General features: G+C 36.2%; 1 protein-coding gene across 8 annotated transcripts in view; it reads left to right on the top strand.

The window, feature by feature from the left end:
• The window catches only part of LOC150099713 (OTU domain-containing protein 7B-like), a 258534-nt gene that overhangs the window by 115539 nt on the left and 118762 nt on the right, over positions 1–24233 (top strand). For all 8 annotated transcript variants that reach the window (XM_090403711.1, XM_090403710.1, XM_090403708.1 and 5 more), the window contains 2 exons: positions 3757–4002; positions 7853–7951. In XM_090403711.1, the coding sequence (XP_090259837.1) occupies positions 3757–4002; positions 7853–7951 (345 nt within the window). The remainder of the gene's footprint in view (positions 1–3756; positions 4003–7852; positions 7952–24233) is intronic.

The raw sequence follows: 24233 nt of genomic DNA, 5'->3' as shown, positions 1-24233 counted from the left end.
ACGGAAAATCGCATTGCAGAACAGGTATTCGAACAAAGGTAGAATGGTTATCTTGTTACAAGAAATATGATTAGAGCATATGCACTAAAATTGTTGAGATTGAATCCAGATGAAAGTATAGAATTTCAAGCTACTTCAGGATGCTGTAATCATTTTATGAACAGACAAAATCTGGTACTAAGACAAAAAATGAAAATTGCTCAAAAACTACCAGCAGATCTTGACCACAAACTTACCAGTTTCCATAAATTTATTATTCAGTTGAGACAAGAACGTAAATTTCTTTTGTCAAATATTGAAAATATGGATGAAACTCCAATGAGCTTTGATTTCGTAGTCATTTAACTGAGAACACTAAAAGTCTTCTAGAAAAAAATAACACAAAAATTGCTGTTATACCAGGAGGTTTAACTTCTACATTGCAACCACTAGCTGTCTGCTTGAACAAACCATTTAAAGATCACATGCAAGAAGAGTGGAATAATTGGATGTTGACTGGTGAAAAATCATTTGCAAACAGTGGATCTATGCATGCTGCATCACTTGATATGTTGTGCAATTTTGTAATCAAAGCATGGAATAAAGTAAAAGTCCTCCTGTCCTGTCAAGTGTCCTCCCTCCAGGAGATTGACTACCATGTGTCTCCATCATAAAGTAAACGTAGAGACTGTAATAAAATCATTTAGAAAGTGTGGTATCTCTAATTTTATGGATGGTACGGAAGATGATTTGTCGAGGGACACTGATAACGATGAAAATGAAATCAATTCACCGGATTCGAACTGGGATCCATATGATCATTTAAACAATGAATCTGAAGAACTATTTTCAACAAATGACGAAGAAAATTAACATGAAAATTGAAGTTAATAATTATTTGTTTATAAACTGATTTGTTTATAAATACTACCTATTTTCTTATATAATGATGTATTGTAACTACCTAAATGTTCATCCAAGAAATTAAGCTTCCCTTTTTATACTCTCCGTAAAGATGACCCATGATTTCGAGGGGTCTTCTTAGTATTTGAGAGTTTCTTATATGCCGACATATATGGTAAATGTTTTGAAATTTTGGATCCATCAATGGAAAGTTGCACACTGTTTGGTGGAACTATACTAAAGGATGTTGTTGTTTTGGATTTACAGCCAAAGCAACTAAGGCCATGAGGTCTGCATATTGTGTTTTTAAGTTTCATGTGTTCTTCTGGCTGGTCATCATCTTCATCATCTTCCTTATACCCTCTTTTACCTTGCGGTGTCGAGGGTCCATTGATCATCAGACCTCACTCCGTTTACAGGATAAGGTGGTCAGCCTTATGCCCCCGGTGTTTCCTATGACCTGTAGTGTTGAGTTCTCAAGGCCAGCTTGCCTGCTTTGCGGGATGAAAAACCCCAGCATAAATTGGGGAAAAAACCCTGCTGTCCACGCCCAAGACTGGCTAACTTGGCTATGGCTGAGGAAGATCCTTCAGCTCCTCATGTCACCGACGGGAATCGAACCTAGGACACTCCTTCCCCAGGCATATGGTTGTGAAGCGCATAGCCACTAGGCTAACCGCGCGGTTCTTCTGGCTGGTTTGCATGTTTATTGAGGTGAAAAACTCTAGTTTCTGAGAGAAAAAAATCTTCCACTTCTTTATGAGACTAGCTAACTAGTCTCCAATACTAGAGAAAGTGAAGTTCAGAGGGGATGTTGCAAAGGAGGTGAAGGTCTGCAATTAGGGTGTTTGTCCTCAGGAATGCAACAATACCATGAGTATTGTTGCATTCCTGAGGACGTTGCCCTGCAGAGTTAAAACTGTTGTTATTCTGCAAATCCCTGATCAGACAACATCGATAGTTTTGTGCACAGATATGATCACTGAGATCTGAAGGAGATAAATTAACCATGGTAAGGTGGTAGAGAGGTAGATAACATAATTGTCAGCACTGTACAATGCTGGTTATGAGGATATTTCTGTACCTGTTGTAGTGATCCATGTTGAAGTTTCTGGAATAAAAACTACATGGAACTGGAATGAAAATGAATAATTTCTTAACTAAATTAAATATTTATATACTTATGTTTCACCAGCTCAAACTGGCATTATCAAAGGCACAGCAGAAACCAGGATGAATTGACTTAGAGAACAAGACAGTCGCATGTATGGAATGTGGTAGTGCTCTCTGTAGATTCCAAAGGAATGGAAAGGGCAAGGTAGTTCCATTGCATAAAGGTGGCTCCAAGACATAAGTTGCAAATTACAGACCAGTTAATATCTCAGGATTGACGGTTAAAGTATTGGAAAAATTAGTTAAAGGTAAAATCCAGCAATGGGTGGATAGGAATTTGATACTCTGTGGTGGACAGTATGGATTTGTAAAAATTAGGTCCTGCCTTTAGATTTACTCACATTTTATGATAACAAAATTCTCATAACGCTGGACTTTGCAAAGGCATCATTTGACAAAATACCACATGGAAAAGCTAATACAAAAGTTGGAGAAATGGGAATGGATATGAAACCGATGTCATGGGTAGGAGGATGGCTAACAGACAGACCAGAGAGTAGTATATGGTGGAGTGGATCTAGGAGAGGATGACTAGTGGAGGACTTTTGAGGCTCTGTGCCAGGGTCACTACTTGATCTACATAACCATGTGATCTGACATTCTTTTTATCCTTTCGACATTATGTAGAAACCACTTTTTCCATTTTGACCAGTCTAGAGCCTAGAGCTTCTCAGTTCATTTTGATGTTAAATTTCTTCATATATATATATACTTTGAGGTTATACTTGGAGTACTTCTTTTGTCCTACTTCATTTATAGCTTATGACTGACATGACCAGTCCAGCAAAATTTGTTTGGGGATAATCATTGCCTCAATGCTCATGTAGTTAGCTTCACTTAGAAACTCTGAGATTAGGGTGTTTGTCTTTCCACTAAATTTTGAGAATTCTACAAAGGTGATAGCAAAGGTGTCATTTATCCAGGTTTTTGCAGTGTGCCTTAGTATGATAAAAAAAAAAAAAAAGGTGGGGTGAAATATGGACTGCATTTTACAACCATATGCTCAAACATGGTTTGATTGTAGCATGGAATTCCAAAGAAGTTTTTTAAAACATCTAAAGCAGCACTAGTGGAAACACTAGTGGTTACTCCAGCTGAATGACCAGCATTTGTGTTGAATCATCTGCAGCAGGTTGGGGATTTTTTTTTTTTTTTGCAACAATTACTACAAAAAGCAGGTGCTAAGAGACAATGTTACTTTATTCCAGTGTTTTACCATGTTGGGTCTCACAAAAGGTATGTTTATAACTTTTGATAATGTGTGAGAATTTTTTCAGAGGTACCCCAGGTGTAGGGAATGGCATTGGATTTTTTGTGTTATTTTTGAAGAGGATTAGAGAGTTCTATTGATTTTGTGAGGGGAAGTCCATAGGCTAGAAAGTATCCTGGATGTTGTAATCAGTTTCACTGGAGAGGCTAGTGTGGTCAAAGCAGATACTATTTGCTAAGGTTTTGATAATGCTATACTGCTGTGAGAAATGGTGACGTGATAGATGATGAATGTTCCATCCAGTATGAGTAGGTTTTTGTCACTACATTCAGGTACCTCAAAGAAAAAGATTCTTTATCATTTAAATCAAAGAAAAAATTTAAATGATTTAAATTAAATAAAAGTAATATCCAGTGAACCATTGTTAAATAATTGCTATTCACTATACTCTGCAGACACGAATTATAAATAATGGAATTTTTTTCTTTCAGTGAAGCGATTGTCTCGGGGTATATCTCGTGCAACCGATAATGTTAATCTGGTCTCAAAAGCTCGTAGTAAATTTGCAAAGGACTTCGGCAGCCCAGATCAAGAAAGCAACTATTTTCATGTACGATTAGAGACTCCAGTATATACTTTTACATTACCAGATTTATCAATCTATCCTGAAGATTTCAGAGAATTTTTGGAGAAAGATCTTATTGAAACTTCTACGTTAGTTTCCTTGGAAAATGCAGGTAATCTTTATCCCTTCAACTAATGTAGTTATTACATTATTATGAAGCCCAGTGTCATTCGTTAATTTTAATCAGCTTTCCAGCCATTTCCGTTATCCATTATACTTAATTATTCCTCACAGCCCATAGCTCTGTTACTTTCAGTTTAGTTAAAGAATGTTAAAGCATTTTAATTTAATTTGAGAAATTTCCTATTTATGAAAACTTGCAAGTGATTTTAAACAATTAATAAATTCATGCAAAATATAAATTTCTTGTCGAACTTTTATTTTCATATCTTATGTACAGGAAGATTTGATTTAAAATCAGTGTAAGACAAGGGTACACACTATCTCTATTAATCACTTCCATGGATCACATTGTGAAAAAATCAGAGATATCATATTTAACTCTTTGCTTTATACAGATGAGCTCGTAAACAAGTCTCGGGGGTTATTTACTAAAGTGAATAACAGCTGTAACAAATTTGGCATGAAATTTTGCAACAAGACTAAAACTATGAAAATAGGCAGGAACATGGGAAAACTTCAATTGCAGTCTCAGTGGAGAACCTATAGAATAAATATTCCAGCTGTTTAGGCATCTAAAGAAGGAAAATTAAATCACTTAAATAGATAAAATAGAATAATCAATTCTAGTATGGTAGGGAGTCAGTTGAATGAATTATTATTATTACTTGACACCACCAGGGAGTCCATAGACTCATCAAGGGAGGGCACCTGCTCTACAACTCTGTCTCCACCAACTGACCACAACTACACCAATGCCATATTATATGGAATAAGAGACAATTTAGACAGAACATTATACTAGCAGTATAGACTGAGTTAGCTTTGCATTAGGAACATCCACCTAATGACGCGTTGGTCCACCTCTCTGTGCATTCACAGCTCACAGAAGCCTAGGAACAAATTTTACAAGGTGTCAAACATTCTCCGCACATAACTCCATGTCTGCTGCAGCAATTCTGTCAGTTCATGCTCATTCTGTGGAGGAGGATCAGCAACTCTCACACTCCATTCTAGCATATCCTGCATGTGTTCAATTGGGTTTTTCAATGAGATGATTTTGGGAGCCAAGGCAATGTGGCAAACATTGTCGTATTCCTCCAACCACTCAGTAATAGTATGAGCCCAATGACAAGGTTGTCCTGTTGAAAGATGGTACTGTAGTCTGGTTAGACTTCCTGCAGATATGGATGGAGATAGTCAGATAACAGGTCCTTGTAGTGTTCCCCATTCAGTGTTTGCAGGATGATAACCAACGGACCTAGGGCATGCCAGGAAAAAGCTCCCCAGACCCATAACACCACCTCCATTGGCCTGTTGAACCCCAGCTGTGCAACCAGGGGATAGGGTTTCCTGCTGTTTATGCCAAATGTAAACCGTCCAGACAACCATCTTCCATCTGTCGAGGGTCAACGTTCCTTGGCTACGTGAGGCGTTGTTCATGGTGTCTGGCCTTCATCATGGGTACTGTTGTTGGTCTCTGGCTGTGGAACCCCCAGGTGAAGCAAGGTATGATTCATGATTTATGTGGAAAGGTCGAACTGCTGTGCTGTTGTACTGGTGGGTGAGCTGTGTGACTGTTGCATGTCATTACTGAGATACCAGTTGTGACACCCGACACACCTCTAGGATCAACCACGCATGGCTGACCAATGTGAGCCCTTCTGCTGGATGTCTGTTCGTGGTTAATCTAGTCCTGGTATACCCTTGATACAATAGTATGGGAGCCACCAACACGTGCTGCTCTTTCTAAAATACTGGTACCTGCCCTCCAGGCCTCATCTGCCTGCAATCAAATTTACTTATGTCACCACATTTCCCCATTACTGGCAAATGTTTACTGATTATGTACAGAGGATAGGTTTGCCCATTTATAGTAGCCATACATGATGTTGATATCATGTGGTACTTCATTGTTGTGCTGAATAAGTAAATTAGGAGGAGGGTGTTCCTAATGCAAAGCTAACTCAGAATATCACCATGTTGAAAACAATTTTAACTTATGGATTTTGAGAGTTGGGTTGGAAATAATAGCTGATGAAATGCTCAAGATGACAGATACGAGTTCTATGAAAAATTAGCAGAGTGAATAGATGGCATCAGTGGCAGAATCATATTAAAAGTGAAGATATTAGGAAGGAATTTTGACATTGTTAGCATTGAAGAATGTGTGAACAGAAATAATATACTGTGGTTATGATCACTTGAGCAGAATGGGAAAGGAAAAGTTAGCAAAGGTGGTGTTTGATGCCAGCAAAATACCCCAAGGAAGATGAAAATCTAGGTGGGTTAATGCAGTTAAGATCCTAGATTCATCATAACCTGATGAATTATCTAATTTAAATTTTTTTAGTTATTCCTACTCTGAACTCATACTGGGCTTCTTGTAAATGATTTTCTATAAAATACAATAATTTGCTAACACCTTTTATTGCCCTATAGCAAGTGGGCCAGACCATTTTAGCTGTAACTTTCTGGGGAGTGAGAGACAGTTCAACTGTCACCAGTAGCCAATCAGATAGCTGATACAAGACTATCACTAATTTTAAATGGCATCCGGTGACGAGATGGCAGACAAGTGCTGCTATTGAGTAACTCGGGAACCAATCAAGGAAAGTGTTAGAAAATGTTCCTCTACTGAAGGACTAGATTTGAACTGAGAATGGTTTTCTTTATGCAGCCTAAATTTATTTGAATAAAATGCCACTTTTCTTTTATCTTGGATTATAGAATATATCTTATATAAGAATATTACAGAGGGATTTTTCAATGATTACTGGTATTTTCTTTCTTTGCAACCTTTCTTTTCTAACATGACCTTCACTGTTAGAAAGGCAAAACTTTTGTCCATCTCTGCTTCTTCCTTTATCTCAGCCCCATCTTCCAGTGCAGGGGTTACTAACCCTATGCCTTTGGGTGCCTTCGCATCTGCCAATGTATCTAGAGCTGCCCGCTCTGCCATATAGAATCATCTATTTTTCTATTGATTTTATTGCAGGAGATCCTGCATAAAAAGTCATCCGCTTTCAATGTTTTAACAGCTGTTAGTCTTTCTCTTCAAATTTTACTCTTCAGCTAAAAGTCAGTATCAGTGAGTGCATCTTCATGAACAGTTCTTGGATTTTAAACAGTTATCATCCTCCCCTAAAATGAATGTGGATACTAAAAAAAAGAAAATATATAATTATCAATCTGAATGGGAAGAAGCGTTCTGCGTTGCGTTGTTAAAATAAACGAAAAATGTGTGTGTTTGGTATGCATCAATTCTGTTGCAGTTATGAAGAAATATAATGTGGAGCAGCATTTCGAGACTCTCCTCCTTTGATCATGACTATCCTGTTAATTCTAAACTGAGAAAGAAAAAAATATGCGAACTAAAGTCAAAACTTACATCTCAACAGTTTTTATTATCCGATGGCAATGTATAAAAATGCCACCATTGCTTCTTATAAAGGATAAGAAACTTTACATATGTTAAGCTGGACTTGTACGAATAGGGCAGGGATTCCCACAAAGATGATGACCTCCATGGGCAGGTCATCATTTTTGCAGGAATCCATACCTCATAGATGACAGGAAGAACATACCACAATGAAGGATTCCCCACACCTCAACACACACACACACACACACACACACAAAAGGTTGCAAAACTGTTATGTATGGACATTGTGACACTTGATTAGTGCAGTCTGAAAGAAATTCTTCACATTTACTGTATCTAATTATTTATTCTCAGTCAGTGAACCTTTATAGTGGAACATTGTATATAATAACCATAATATGTATTTTGTTCATTTTTTTTATTAATCCATATATGTCATGCACATCTGTTTTTCTAGGAAGGCTCAATTGGTGGGCAGAAAAGGAAGCTTGCCAAAGGTTATGGCCATTAGCTACAACAGGCGATGGAAATTGTCTTTTACATGCTGCTTCACTTGGTAAGATTGCAATTACACAATCAATTTTAGATCATTTTAAGTTAATGTTTATATACAATTTATTTCCAAATGAAGCAGAGAAAATATATGGTGAAATGAGTGTTTTACATTTCAATATATCCCTTTATATGTTCCTGGTGGAGGAGACCTCCCAGCAATGGTGTTGGCCCTTTTCATCTTCCTCTTTCTTTTCTTCCTGTATTCTTCACTTTCTCTTTCGGACTTTCCTGTTCTCCAAACTACCAGTGCTTGAACTACCTGTTACTGTTTACCATATGGTGTGACCCATGCATATCTGCAAGATTGTGTGTGTCTGTTGGGAAGGGGGGGGGGTCTAGTGATGTGCATGTATTTCTTTGGCTTCTCCTTCAGCAAGAATGGGTAGTTATGAATAGTCCAGCCAGGATCAGTGAGATAGTAGGCATGCCTGTAAGAGTCATTGGTGCAGTCAAGTCTCATTCTCCATGGTCTCTGAGAACAGCTTACAAGACTTGTTATAGTACTATTATGGTGTCTGACATAGCCCACCATGTGTATGTTCTTGGTATACAGGAGTTTTAATACTAAATTAATCTTTTTTTGAACATGATATTTCATTCTCAGCTTCAACCAAGATCACAAACCATCTAAACATCAAATAATAAGATTACAAGTACTAACACATCAGCTTTTCTCGTCATTAATGCAACAAGCGAATGTGCTATAGGGAAACATAGGGAAATGTGCTATGAGAACAGCTTACAAGACTTGTTATAGCACTATTATGGTGTCTGACATAGCCCACCATGTGTATGTTCTTGGTATACAGGAGTTGTAGTACTGAATTAATCTTTTTTGAACATGATATTTCATTCTCAGCTTCAACCAAGATCACAAACCATCTAAACATCAAATAATAAGATTACAAGTACTAACACATCAGCTTTTCTTGTCATTAATGCAACAAGCGAATGTGCTATAGGGAAAATGTCACCCTTCTTTATTCATAATGGAGCAGAAGTGAGATCTCCAAAATCAGTTTTACAAGAAAAGAAAATTCCATTCTGAAGACATCCTTTTTTGAAATAACATTCAGAGAGACTTCTTTGTGCAACACCAATATGCAGATTATCAGTTGCTTTAATTCTTGTAAAAACATTAAACTTGTCAAGTGGAGTGATATCAGAGTAAGATGTCCTCAATGCTCCAGGCAATGAGAACAGATAAACTGCTAGCCATAAGACATCCTGAGATATAGGGATAGTAATCTTCTACCAAACAATAAGCCTTTTTTACATTTAGCACCCCTTTTACTTCCAACATTAGTAAAAGCAGCTATCTCAACTGCCCTGTCAGGCCCACATCTTGACTCCTTTAAGTTGCTTCAGTGCCAGAAATAGTTGTGCTCAAACTGCTTGTGACGGTTCTGCCATCTGTGCTCAGTGTATCAGTATAAGAGCATGAAAACAAAGACTGCATGCACTCCCAGAAGTCATGACTAAACAAACACGTAATAACCACAGTAATAAGTTTTACTGTGGTTATTATTGTTTGACTCATCGAAGTAGGGCACCTGCTCTCCACTCTCCACTGCTCAATCCACCAACTGACCACAACTATACCAACTCCATCTACTGCCGATCACCACTTTATTTCGTAGACACCACAAGGATTCATTGTACAATAAACTCCCAGAAGAGCTTCAAAAGATCCATGTAGAGCAGAACATTACCTGTTAGGTGGCAGTAAGGAAGTATGCCACAAATACATTGGTGAAAAGCCCTCTTATGCTGAGAAGGTAACAGTAGACAAAAAGTATCTAAAAAGATATACTAACTTGTATGATTGCTTTCCATTCCACATTATCCTGATTCACCACTTCAGTTTGGTTTTCATTAGAACTCAACTCAAATGGATCAAGATATCAAATTCATGTGACCACATTCTAGAAAACGCCAAAAATGATAACGCTGCATGAGAATTCTTCAGTAAGAAAGGTCTGTCACTATACAAAGAAATTATCCAGATATTGCAGTAGAAAAAAATGATGGCTCTGTATCCATAATGGAATCCATTAGCTGGTTTCAAGCAGAACTGGAACAGTTCCCCTTCCCAGAAACTGGGGTTTTTCAAACTGGCCATAAGAGCATACAATTTACAGACATAATACACTGGCCTCATAGCCTTAGTTGCTTTGAGCCATAAATCCAAATCAATCATCCAACCAATAGTGAAATCCAAAACTATTAGAATTTCCTAATATCACTGACAGAGTTGAATTCGATGATATCTTGGTTATTTTTCCTGAGAAGGAAGATATGAACATTGGCTGTCCACAATTTCCCACAAAAGCAAAACTCACAAAACCAGTACAAGAAGTAGATAAATGGATCCACCAGTCTTACAATTGAATTGCTGTGGATTCTGCCAAAACATAGATTACATTAGGATCTTCATTCAGAAGCATATAGAGGGGACTTACCTGAAACCTAGTGAGGATCCTTCATTGTGGTATGTCCTACCTGTCATCTATAAGGTATGGATTCCTGCAAGAATGATGACCTGCCCATGGAGGTCATCATCCTTGTAGGGATCTCTACCCTATTCATACAAGTACAGCTTAATCACAACATAGAAGGCTGCCATCTGCCTCTCAGTCATCATCAAATTCCTGATGTGAACTGTCAGGAACCGTACAGGATATTATGATAATACTACGTGACAAAGCTAAATCATAACTAGCTCCTTATTGACAATTTTCTTCCAAATTAATCTGTTATCTGTCAAGACTCCAACATTATCAGATCTTATATTTCTGTCTTCTAATGCATATCTCATTGTATCAATCCACTTAGACCTTCTTCCTCCCAGTCCTTTCTTGCCATTCCGGCAAAAAAAAAAAAAAAAATTATTCTGCCAACCTATTCTCTTCCATTATGTTTGTGTCCATATCACCTGAGATTAGCTGCTGACATATTCTTGAATACTAACATCAAGTTCCTTCCTAATATCATCATTTTTAATATTATGGTACTGCTGTTGATGATATTTGTTCACTCCCCTAGTCTTTCTAAGAATTCTAATATCTGCGACTTCCAGTCTTTAATCAAGTATTGTATTTCCAAACTCTCATATCCATAAGTTAAAATTGGTTTGAACACTGTCTTGTATACAGTGTTTTTATTTTGTATACTGTATTTTAGTTGACTTCCTGCCATACTAGCTTTGCTAACTCTGCTGTCTGTTTCTACATTTAATTTGTCATCATCATCATTAAAGATTGCACCTAAATAGCTGAAATGTTTCACTAGTGTTATAGGTTCTCCATTCAAGATGCATGTTGATGTTTTTGATTTTTCCTATTTTCATTGTCTTTGTCTATTTTATTGTCAATTTAGTCAGTGAATCCTGCAGACTTGTGCTGGATTTATTTAGGAGTATGACTATTATTATTTAACAAATTAGTATAACTATATGTTATTTAGGAGCTAAGATTAACATCTCCAATTTTCATATCATGTTTAATAACACTTTCCTTTATAACTTGATCCATCTGGATGATGAATAACAGTGGAGATAATGTGCACCCTTGTCCCACACCTGATTTAACATCAATCTTTCTATATACCCCCATCAATTCTAACAATCCTCTGACCATACCTTCTAAATTTTTCTCTGTAGCCACTGTAAAACTTTTGCACTTTCAGATTTGAGCATTTCTGGTGGAATATCATCTTCAGCTGCTTTTCCAAATTTCGGTTTTTTGATGGCTTTTTCTACTTCAAGTATGTATTGATGTTTTGATCGCATTCCTGTTGTGCATTTTCTACCACTATGCTATCACATTTAGCAGTCTTTAGAAGTAATCACTCCAGACATCTAGAATATCTTTGTAGGATCTCTTATTATTATATGCTGCATTTATTTGTCACCTGGCATATATGTTTAAGAAGTTAAAGATAGATAAGTAGAATTATGGGGACAAACTTCAAAATGGAGACATGGATAATGAAACTTATTTGTGCCTATGTTTATACAGAATGTTCGTCCAAGGAAGAAGTGGAGGAATATGAGTCATTATAACAGGCAGCTGACATAAAGAAAATGGAAAAAGTGGTCCTTGTTGTAGATCTGAACAGCAGAGTAGGAAATAAATCCCACCATGCATATAAGAAAATTTGGAGAAAAGGGAAGAGCTAATAATAATAATAATGGAATAACTGGACTTTTGCTCAGGTCACAGGCTAGTCAATGCTAACACCATGTTTCAATATAAAGATGTACATAAGTTCACATGGAGAGAAGACATAAGAAAAGCCTCATTGGCTATGTCATTGTTGATAGTGATAACTTCATATTCGTTCAGGATACCCGAGTGTACAGAGGATTTGAAATTGGAAGTGACCATTACTTAGTACTAAGCATCGTAAAAATGGATATCACATTGAAAAGAACAGTATGTAAGAAAATTTTAAAAATAAAGTTGAGCAGATTTTACAAGTAAATTGTAGACTGGACTGTACAAATATTGTTGAAGAAAAAATTAAACAAATTGAAAACAAGAATCAAACCTTGGAATCTCTCTTGGCAAACTGTGAAGAAGACATTAATTGATTTAGCTAGGGAGGTATATGGTGAATTTGTCTGCAAGGATAGAAAAATAAGAACACCATGGTGGACACAAGAAGTTAAAGAAGAAAGCATATCAAAAGTTTCTAGCAAATAAGTTGGCAGAAACCCTAAATGAATACAGAAAAATGTGAGAGCTAAGCTGTGTAAAGGTAGCTAAACAAAAGTCATGGGAAGACTTTGGTAAGAATATAGAAAATAAATATCAAGAAGGTAGCAAATGTTCTGGAGGCTATTGAAGCTTAGAAATGAATGATGAAAGAGTATTGTAAAAGGAATCAAAGATGATAAAGGTGACTTGACAACTGAAGATAAGGATATCCTAGATGTCTGGAGTAATTACTTTTAAAGACTGTTAAAAGAACCACACAGTCACAGACAGAACCATACTAGAAAATTTTCAAGAGAAATGCAAAGAGGAGTACATATTAATACTTGAGGTAGAAAAAAGCCATCAACAAAACTTTAAATGAGGAATGGCAGCTGGAGAAGATGACATCTGACCAGAAATACTTAAGTATGGAGGTATAAAAGTTTTGCATTGGCTACACTTCATAATTCAGATGGCCTGGTCAGAAGATCGAATTCCGAACGATTGGAGTACAGTTCTCATAGTACCTGTCTATAAAAAAAAAAAAGGAATAAAATTTATGCAAGCATACCTGAAAAGAGATTGAGAAAGATTGTGCAAGAGAAACTGGAGAAGAACAAGCTGGGTTCAGGCCAAAAAATGGTTTGTTAAGGATTTTCACTTTTAGACAGATAGTTGAGAAATTGTGGGAATATGACAAGGATGATTGTAGATCTTGAAATGGCATAGGACAAGGTTCCCAGAGAAAAGCTTTTCAAAACACTACAATCATATTGGGTGAATGGAACATTATACAGAACAATACATAGGCTTTATTAAATGGATAAGAATCCTATTTTGTTATATAGCCAGTAATTTTGTTATATAGGTAGTGACCTTTCCTCATAATGTAAAACAATAATACATCTCCTAGGAGCTGTGTTTTACATTATGAGAGAATATCAAGAATAGTGAGGGAGCTTGCTCCACCTTTGCTTCGAATTGCCTTCGCCGATAGTTTTTCGGCATTGAAACTCTTAGATCGTAGTTCTCGATCTTGAGTTTCACTTACTGGCTATATAACAAAATAGGATTCTTATCCATTTAATAACTATTAAATTGCCAGAAAACTAGCCTTTTGGCTTTTAATTTTAATTACAAAATACATAGGCTTTTTTTAATTGTCGATCAGCAGTTAGAATCGAAGGAAATACAGGAAGACAGTTAGATGTAAAATCAGGGATAAGACAAGGATGCACATTATCTCCACTCTTATTCATCATCTGCATGGATCACATTATGACAGAAAGTGGCATTAAGCCTGATATTAGAATTGGAGATGAAGAGAAGAGGAAATGAAGGAGCAGCTATAGTATTCAACACTAAATATGAGATGAATCTTCTTGAATGGTAGGCAATATCAAGTAGAGTGATGTGGGCGAATATCAGAATGGGGAACTGGACAATGAGACTTATTTGTGACTATGGTTCAACAGAAGGTTCTGCTAAGGTAGAAGTGGAGGAATGTTTTGAGGCTCTAGAGAAAGCAACCGACACAATGAAAAATGAAAAGTTGGTCCTTGTTGGAGATCTAAATAGCTGAGTAGGAAATGATTGTCACTCATACAAAAATATTTTGGGAAAATTTGGAGAAAAGAGCAAAGCTAATAATAATGGCAAATACATGTTGGATTTCTGCTCAGGACATGGACTGGTTATTACTAACATCTTGTTCCAACATAAAAATGTGCACAAAAATTCACATGGAGAGAAGAGGCAAGGAATAAGAAAAGTCTTGTTGACTATGTTATTGTTGATAGTGATGTTTTCTCCCTGGTACAGGACATTAGAGTGTACAGAAAATTTGAAATTCGAAGTGATCACCATTTAGTCTTGAGCAGGATAAAATTGAATTTCATATTGAAAAAAAGAACATGTAAGAAAGTTTTAAAGTGAATAAAAGTTGAGCAGCTCTCAGATGTGAACTGTAAACTAAAATACACAAACATTATCAAGAAAAAATGAAAGAGTTTAAGAACAGGAACCAAACCTTGGAGATTCAATGGCAAGCCCTGAAGAAAACATTGATTCAGCTAGAGAGAGGCACATGATGAAGTTGTCTGCAAGGATAGAACTCCATGTTGGACACAAGAAGTTAAAGAGGCAGTGAAGGAAAAGAAGAAAGTGTATCAAAAGTTCCTCACAAATAAGTCAGCTTATGCTCTTCAAGAATACAGAGACAAAAGTAAGAAAGCTAAACACTGTGTAAAACTAGTAGTAAGACTTATACGTTGGTTAGACATAACTGGTAATTAATTTACGGAATTCACAACGCATATGAAGTGTATTAATTAAAGATACTTTAATGAATCACTTCTATATTTCGGCAATGTCACATTGCCGTCTTCGGGAACATAAAGATATGGTATGTGCACTAAGGAACAAAGCAAATGAGGAAGAAAGTAATAAACTAATTCTGTTCCTAAAGTCCTAATGGTGCCCTCTTGCGGGCTAATTTGGTAGTCTTGGCCGTTGGGCTGAAGTTCTCATAATGAAAGTCTCCCAAATTTGGGGCAGTTTCATGCACCCAAATTTGTTGAGGTTAGGAACGTTTTTTAGAGCTGCTGAAGATTCTTTGAACAATCTTTCGTATTTAAACTTGCTGCGATGGATTATTTTTGTTTTCTTCCAACGAATTTTATGGTGGGTATCTAAGGCATGGTCTGCCAACCCAGAGCGGCTGTACTGGTGAAACCGGATGTAGTCTTGGTGTTCTGAAATCCTGATATTTGTTGTTCTGCCTGTTTGGCCAAAGTAGGACAATTTGCAGCTGCAAGGGACCTGGTATACACCAGGTAGGTCTAGGGGAAGTGGTTGGTCTTTGGTAGAGCGGATAAGGGATGCCAACTTTTTATATGGTCTGTAACAGGAAGTAAGGTCATATTTTTTGAGGATATTAGTTATTTTTTCAGAGGTGCCCTAGATGTAGGGGATAGTGATAGACTTGGTGTAGTCTTTATTGTGGAGGGGGGGGAGGGGGGTTGAAACTCTTCCCCTAGACCTACCTGGTGTATACCAGGTCCCTTGCAGCTGCAAATTGTCCTACTTTGGCCAAACAGGTAGAACAACAAATATCAGGATTTCAGAACACCAAGACTACATCCGGTTTCACCAGTACAGCCGCTCTGGGTTGGCAGACCATGCCTTAGATACCCACCATAAAATTCGTTGGAAGAAAAAAAAAATAATCCATCGCAGCAAGTTTAAATACGAAAGATTGTTCAAAGAATCTTCAGCAGCTCTAAAAAACGTTCCTAACCTCAACAAATTTGGGTGCATGAAACTGCCCCAAATTTGGGAAACTTTCATTATGAGAACTTCAGCCCAACGGCCAAGACTACCAAATTAGCCCGCAAGAGGGCACCATTAGGACTTTAGGAACAGTATTAGTTTATTACTTTCTTCCTCATTTGCTTTGTTCCTTAGTGCACATACCATATCTTTATGTTCCCGAAGATGGCAATGTGACATTGCCGAAATATAGAAGTGATTCATTAAAGTATCTTTAATTAATATACTTCATATGCGTTGTGAATTCCGTAAATTAATTACCAGTTATGTGTAAAACTAGTTAAACAAAAGTCATGGGAAGATTTTAGTAAGAACAACATAGAAAATAAATATCAAGAAGATGGCAAGATATTCTGGAGGTTGTTGAAGAAGCTCAGAAATGGAGGAAAGAGTGCTGTAAAGGAATTGGAGATGATAAAGCTAACATGAAAACTGGAGAAAAAGATATCCTTGATATATGGAGTAATTTCTTCAAAAAATTTGCTAAATGAAACAGTGACAGCACAGTGGTAGAAAAACACTGACCAGGCATGTAATCCAGGAATACATATCCATACTCAAAGTAGAAAAAAAGCCATCAAAAGCATGAAATGTGGAAAGACAGGAGTAGATGATATTCGACAAGAAATGCTCAAGTATGGAGGTATAAAAGTCATACAGGGACTGCATTGCATAGTTCAGAAGGTCTGGACAGAAGGACGAATTCCAAATTGGAGTAGAGCTCTTATAGTACCCATATATAAAAATGGAAAAAAACTGAATGTGAGAATTACAGAGGTATTTCTCTACTGAGTGTTCCTGGAAAGATTTATGCAAGTATACTTGAGAAACAGTTGAGAAGGATTGTGGAAGGGAAGCTGGGTGTAGGAACAAGCTGGATTCAGGCCAAATAGAGGCTGTCAGGAATCAGATTTTCACTTTACGACAAATAGTTGAGACATCATGGGACTATAACAAAGATATGTATTTAAATTTTGTAGATCTGGAAAAGGCATATGATAATGTGCCAAGATAGAAACTATTCAAAATTCTATAGTTGTATAGTGTCAATGGGGCATTATATCAAGCAATACTTAGTATTTATTTGAGTTATAAGTTAGCAGTTGGAATTGAAGTAAGTTCAGGAAAATCGTTTAATATTAAATCTGGTGTCAGACAAGGATGTATATTATCCCCTCTGTTATTCATTATCTATATGAATCACATTAAGAAGGAAAGTGGTATTAAACCTGATATCAAAATTGGAGGTGTTAATCTCAGCTGTTTGGGTTATGTGGATGATGTTATACTTTTAAATAAATCCACTACAAGTCTTCAAGATTTCCTGACTAAATTCAATATCTGTTGTAACAGATATGGTATGAAGGGCAGCAATAACAAGACAGTGAAAATAGGCAGAAGCATCGAAAATATCAACTGTATTGTGAATGGAGAACCTATAAAAGAAGTAAAACATTTCAGCAACTTAGGCACGATTTTTAATGAAGATGGTAAATTAAATATAGAAATAGACAACACAATCAACAAAGCTGGTATTGTAGGAAGTCAACTAAATAAATTTATATGGAATAAGAGAGAAATTAGTCAAAATACTAAAATAGCTGCATACAAGACAGTGTTCAAGCCAATTCTAACTTATTGATCTGCGAGTTGGCAGTATCATATTAAAAAAAGGATATTAGAAAAGAACTTGACATTGTCAGCATCCAGGAATGTGTTAGTTAGAGCTAATCTCAGGTGTATGGTCACTTAAACAGAATGGGAGAGGAAAGATTAGTAAAACAAGTGTTCTCTGCCAGGTTGGCAGGAAAAGATCCAGAGGAAGACCAAGATATAGTTGGATTGATTGACAGTAAAAAGTGCTTTATTAGACAGAAATATAAGATTTGATAATGTTGGAGTCTTGACAGGTAATAGATTGATTTGGAGGAAAATTGTAGATAGGAAGTTAGTAATGATGTAAGTTTTTTATTTAGTACTATCATATCCTGTCTCCACCCCTGGAATGCATTACCTGAGAATGTCGTGGCTGCAGAGAAATTGTTTAAGGCACCGTATGATGAGCTGTGTGTGTGTGTGTGTGTGTGAGAGAGAGAGAGAGAGAAAGGGATCTCCACAGGGTCTTAGGATAATAATAATAATAAATTTTGACATTCTGCATTTGAGGTATTTTAATATTATATTGGTATTTCAATGTCCATTTCTCACTGTCTTGTGGTGCACCTTTCTAAAATGTTTCTACCTGAATATTGAATTAGCAAGGATTGGTTTGGGATTTAGCTGATCAAATTGTTTCTAATTGGCTTAAACCATAACAGAATGTTAGTGAAAGAAGAATGCAATTTCAAACTATCTACACCATCACTCAGAGCCTCCATATCTCAGTCTGTATTGACAAATCCCTTAGGTCAGAAAGACCTGAGTTTGATTCCTGTCCAAGATCTGAGGAACCTTTATCGGTCTCTTTTGACTAAAGGTGAGTTAGCCAGTCTAAATAGGGACTTTTTTCACCTGGAAACTCAGGTTTTTCTTTCTCCAAAACAGGCAGACCTGCCCTGTGAACACATGCATCTACTGACATAGGACACACTGGCAGGCATAGGGCTAACTACCTTACCTTCGAAGTGGTCACAGTTTCAAATCGTAATAGGCTATGTCTAATATGATCATAACAAGCCACTAGGCCTCATATGTGGGAAAGGAGGACATTACTCATCTAAATCTGTTCATCACCACTGCACTGTTTTCACTGAGGAACCAGGATGAACAGTGAAAAATTAGGTACTGGAACAAATTCGAACATCAGCAGAATTTGAATGATTTGAGAAGATGCACTACACATCGCATATGACCTATGACTGAGCATCTGCAATGATCGCTAATTCATAAGTAGTATAGAAATAGAAGACACAACACAACATAAATAAAAAAAATGAATTTTATTAATTAGGAAAAGATTTTTGGGAAATTTTCTAGTGTTTTTTTCCTTTTTCTTTTTTTGGGGGGGGGGCAGGTCCCCTTCCCCCACCTCTGGGTGCACCACTGGTCAGGGCATTGGTGTTTTGGGATGCTAAAGGCATTTTGTTTATCAATTATCTTGTAAAGGGTAAAACAATAACCAAGGAATATTATTCTAATCTTTTAACTAGACTAGACGAAAAAATTTGTGAGAAAAGACCTGGTTTGTAGAAGAAAAAAATTCATCTTTCATCAGGACAATACACTTACCCACAAAGGTGTTTTGGCAATGGGAAAATTAAGGGATTTGCACTATGAATTGTTTGAACATCCACCCTATTCCCCAGATTTGGCTACCTCTCCCAAAACGAAAACTCTTCCTCGCTGGTCAGCATTTTTCTTCGAATCAAGAGTTGATTGCAACTGTAGAGGAGATTATTTTGCAGACCTTACTGAGAGCCAATACATGGACTGAATTATGGTGCTGGAACATCGCTGGAATAAATGTATTAATCTTAAGGGAGATTATGTTGAAAAATAAAAATAATTTTGAAATTATAAATTCGTTTTTTCATTGTTAGGCCAAGAACTTTTCAGACCATCCTCATATCTTTGTATAGCATGCTAAATGTATTAATATCATTGTATTTTTCTAGATACACCATAATTTTTTCTTTATGTATGTAACTTTCTTAAAAACAGCAGATGTCTCAAAATTAAATTGTCTTTTTCTTATAATCTGTTTAAGGACATAAATATTATCTGTATATGATCTTCCTTGTCTAAAACCACTTTTTTCTTCATAAATTGTTTGCAATGTTAACATATTCCTTATTCAGAATAAAATTCTACTTCCCAAGAAACTGCATTCCTGTTTAATCTTTTACTGAAGTGTAAATGACTGAACTTTTGTTATCCAATAATGTGAAGTGCACTTTTGGAAGGTTTGGTGGAAGTGTGCTTTGGATTATGGGATAATAAAGCAATTGATGTGTAGTCAGCAGCCTCTATATACAAGTAGCCTAGTTGTGACGATGCTTACTTCACATGCAATGTTGTTTGTTTACCCTTGGGTAAAGATTAAACAAGAACGTAATTTACTTATTTGTATAATTTAAAAACTTTTAGCACTTTTATTCAGAATATTACATATGTTGTAAACAGTGTTTAATAAGCTTGTTTTTCTGTAATGTTTGAAGTCATGACTTAACTTTTAACCAGTCCTATTGTACTTCACATTTCTTTTATTTATTAACCTACCAATCTGATGCAAATATTTTCTACCATTCTTTGAAAACTATTAATGTCATCTAATCCACATTTTTTTAATGCTTTTGTTTATTCTTTCAATCTAATTGGCTTTATAATCTGCATTTTTTTACTATTCTTAGTGTTTTATCTATTGTTTGTCTAATATATGAATTTGAACTGTATTATATGAATCTCAACTGTGTTTGAAAAAAATATCCAATAATATTTTATTGGATGTTTTGTTCTCTTCCATTATCTTCTATTTTATTAATAATTAATAAACAAATTGGCTTTATAATCTGCATTTTTTTACTATTCTTAGTGTTTTATCTATTGTTTGTCTAATATATGAATTTGAACTGTATTATATGAATCTCAACTGTGTTTGAAAAAAATATCCAATAATATTTTATTGGATCTTTTGTTCTCTTCCATTATCTTCTATTTTATTAATAATTAATAAACAAAGGGGGTGCTTAAGGGTCAAAGCTGTATAACTGAGAGGAGACCTACACTTAGCCTTTAAAGGAATGCAGAAAACTGACCAGGACTTCTGAACTAATGTCCAATCCTCACCTTCTCATGGTGCACCCTGTTGGGTATCTACCTGGATACTGAACGAACGAGGATCGGCTGGCAATTTGGGATTTAGCCGATGAAATTGTATTCTTACTGGTTAAACCAAAATACAAAATGATGGTACAACATGACAAAATTTCATACTGGCTGGGGCATCGCCCAGTTAAACAATGCCCTGTTGTTTTTGCCAGGGAACCAGGGCGAACAGCGAAAAGTCAGCTACTGGAACAAATCTGAAAACACACCCCAACTCAACATCACCAGAGTTAAAGATCGGTACTATCAACATAAGAAGCCTGAATGGCAAAGAAATGGAGCTAGCTGAGGAATTAGATAAGTACCAGATCGACATAATAGGGTTGACTGAAACAAAAAAGACAAAACTGGTGAGATCTTTCTGAGCAATAAATACAAAATGTTATATTCAGGCAACGACAATCAAGGAAAAGAAGGAGTAGCCATAGTATTAAACATAAAATACGAGGCTAATCTTCTTGAATGGCAGGCAGTCTCAAGTAGAATAATGTGGGCAGATATGAGAATGGGCAACTGGACAATGAGGCTTATTTGTGCCTATGGTCCCACAGAAGGTTCTACTAAGGTAGAAGTGGAAGAATTTTTTGAGACTTTAGAAAAAGCAACTGACACAATGAAAAAGGAAAAGTTGGTCCTTGTTGGGGATCTAAATAGCAGAGTAGGAAATGATTGTCAGACATAAAAAAATATTTTGGGAAAATTTGGAGAAAAGAGCAAAGCGAATAATAATGGCAAATATCTGTTGGATTTCTGCTCAGGACATGGAATGGTTATTACTAACACCATGTTCCAACATAAAAATGTGCACAAATTCACATGGAGAGAAGAGGCAAGGAATAAGAAAAGTCTCATTGACTATGTTATTGTTGATAGTGATGTTTTCTCCCTGGTGCATGACACCAGAGTGTACAGAGGATTTGAAATTGTAAGTGATCACTATTTGGACTTGAGCAGGATAAAATTGAATTTCATATTGAAAAGAATAACATGTAAGAAAGTTTTAAAGCAAATAAAGGTTGAGCAGCTCTCAGATGTGAATTGTAGACTAAAATACACAAAGATTATTCAAGAAAAAATGAAAGCGTTTGAGAACAGGAACCAAACCTTGGAGATTCAGTGGCAAGCCTTGAAGAAAACCCTGATTGATTCAGCTAGAGAGGCATGTGGTGAAGTTATCTGCAAGGATAGAAAAATTAGAACTCCATGGTGGACACAGGAAGTTAAAGAGGCAGTGAAAGAAAAGAAGAAAACATATCAAAAGTTCCTGGCAAATAAGTCAGCTTGTGCTCTTAGAGAATACAGAGACAAATATAAGAAAGCTAAACACTGTGTAAAACTAGCTAAACAAAAGTCATGGGAGGACTTTGGCAAGAACATAGAAAATAAATATCAAGAAGGTAGCAAAATATTCCGGGGGTTGTGGAAGAAGCTTAGGAATGGAGGAAAGAGTGCTGTAAAAGGAGTTAGAGATGATAAAGGTGATGACATGAAAACGGGAGAAAAAGATATCCTTGAAGTATGGAGTAATTACTTTGAAAAACTGCTAAATGAAACAAGCAGTGATGGCACAGAGGTAAAAAACACTGACCAGACATGCAGTCAGGAATACATATCCATACTTGAAGTAGAAAAAGCCATCAAAGGCTTGAAATGTGGAAAGGCAGCAGGAGTAGATGATATTCGACCAGAAATGCTAAAGTATGGTGGTATAAGAGTCTTACAGTGGCTGCACTGCATAGTTCAGAAAGCCTGGACAGAGGGACGAATTCCCGATGATTGGAGTAGAGCTCTCATAGTGCCCATATATAAAAAGGGAAATAAAACTGAATGTGAGAATTACAGAGGTATTTCCCTACTGAGTGTTCCTGGCAAGATCTATGCAAGCAAGTATACTTGAGAAACAGTTGAGAAGAATTATGGAAGAAAAGTTGGTGAAGGAAAAGCTGGATTCAGGTCAAATAGAGGCTGTCAGGATCAGATCTTCACTTTATGACAAATAGTGGAGAAATCATGGGAATATAACAAAGATCTGTATTTAAGTTTTGTCGATTTGGAAAAGGCATATGACAAGGTGCCAAGAGAGAGAGAGAGAAGCTATTCAATGCATTACAGTTATATCAAGCAATACTTAGTCTTTATTTGAGTTGTAAGTCAGCAGTTAGAATTGAAGGAAGTACAGGAAGATGGTTTAATGTTAAATCTGGTATCAGAGAAGGATGTATATTATCCCCCTCTGTTATTCATTATCTCTATGGATCACATTATGAAGGAAAGTGGTATTAAACATGATATCAAAATTGGAGATGTTAATGTCCAAAGAAGCTATTCAATGCATTACAGTTATATGGTGTCATTGGGGCATTATATCAAGCAATACTTAGTCGTTATTTGAGTTGTAAGTCAGCAGTTAAAATTGAAGGAAGTACAGGAAGATGGTTTAATGTTAAATCTGGTATCAGACAAGGATGTATATTATCCCCCTCTGTTATTCATTATCTCTATGGATCACATTATGAAGGAAAGTGGTATTAAACATGATATCAAAATTGGAGATGTTAATGTCAGCTATTTGCTTTATGCAGATTATGTTATACTTCTAAATAAATCTGCTACTAGTATGCAAGTTTCACTGACTAAATTGAATAACTGTTTGTAATAGATATGGTATGAAGATCAGCAATAAAAAGACAAAAACAATGAAAATAGGCAGAATCATTGAAAATGTCAACTGTGTTGTGAATGGAAAACCTGTGGAACAAGTAAAATATTTCAGCTACTTAGGCACAATTTTTAGTGAAGATGGTAAATTAAATATAGAAATAGACAACAGAATCAACAAAGCTGGTATGGTAGGAAGTCAGTTGAATAAATTCATATGGAATAGGAAAGAGAAATTAGTCGGCATACAAAATTAGCTTTATACAAGACAGTGTTCAAACCAGTTTTAACTTATGGATCTGAGAGCTGGCTCTGAAGTAAAACACTTGACCAAAGACTAGAGACCGCTGATATGAGAGTCCTGAGAAAGATTAGAGGCATGAACAGATGACGTCAATGGCAATATCATATTAAAAACCAGGATATTAGGAAAGAACTTGATATCGTGAGCATCCAGGAATGTGTTTAACAGAGTCACTTAAACAGAATGGGCGAGGAAAGATTAGCAAAACAAGTGTTCTCTGCCAGGTTGGCAACAAAACAACCCAGAGGAAGACCAAGAAATAGGTGGATTGATACGGTACAAAGTGCCTTTAGACCAGCGCTTCCCAAACTGTGGGCCGCGACCCCCTTGGGGGCCGTAGGTTTTGTTGAGGGGGGCCGTGAAATAATGAAAACAAATTTAAAATGTTTTAAGACTAAGTAGATTTTTTTTTATTTTAAAAGAAACGTTTTTAACTTTTATTATTTATTATTTCTTTTTTGTTATTT

The sequence above is a fragment of the Typopeltis vanoorti genome, chromosome 14, assembly GCF_054136105.1.
Source record: "Typopeltis vanoorti isolate ZY-2024b chromosome 14, IOZ_Tvanoo_1.0, whole genome shotgun sequence".
Classification (NCBI taxonomy): domain Eukaryota; kingdom Metazoa; phylum Arthropoda; class Arachnida; order Uropygi; family Thelyphonidae; genus Typopeltis; species Typopeltis vanoorti.
The sequence above is the reverse complement of the archived record's forward strand: the minus strand, read 5'-3'. Positions and strand labels throughout refer to the sequence as shown.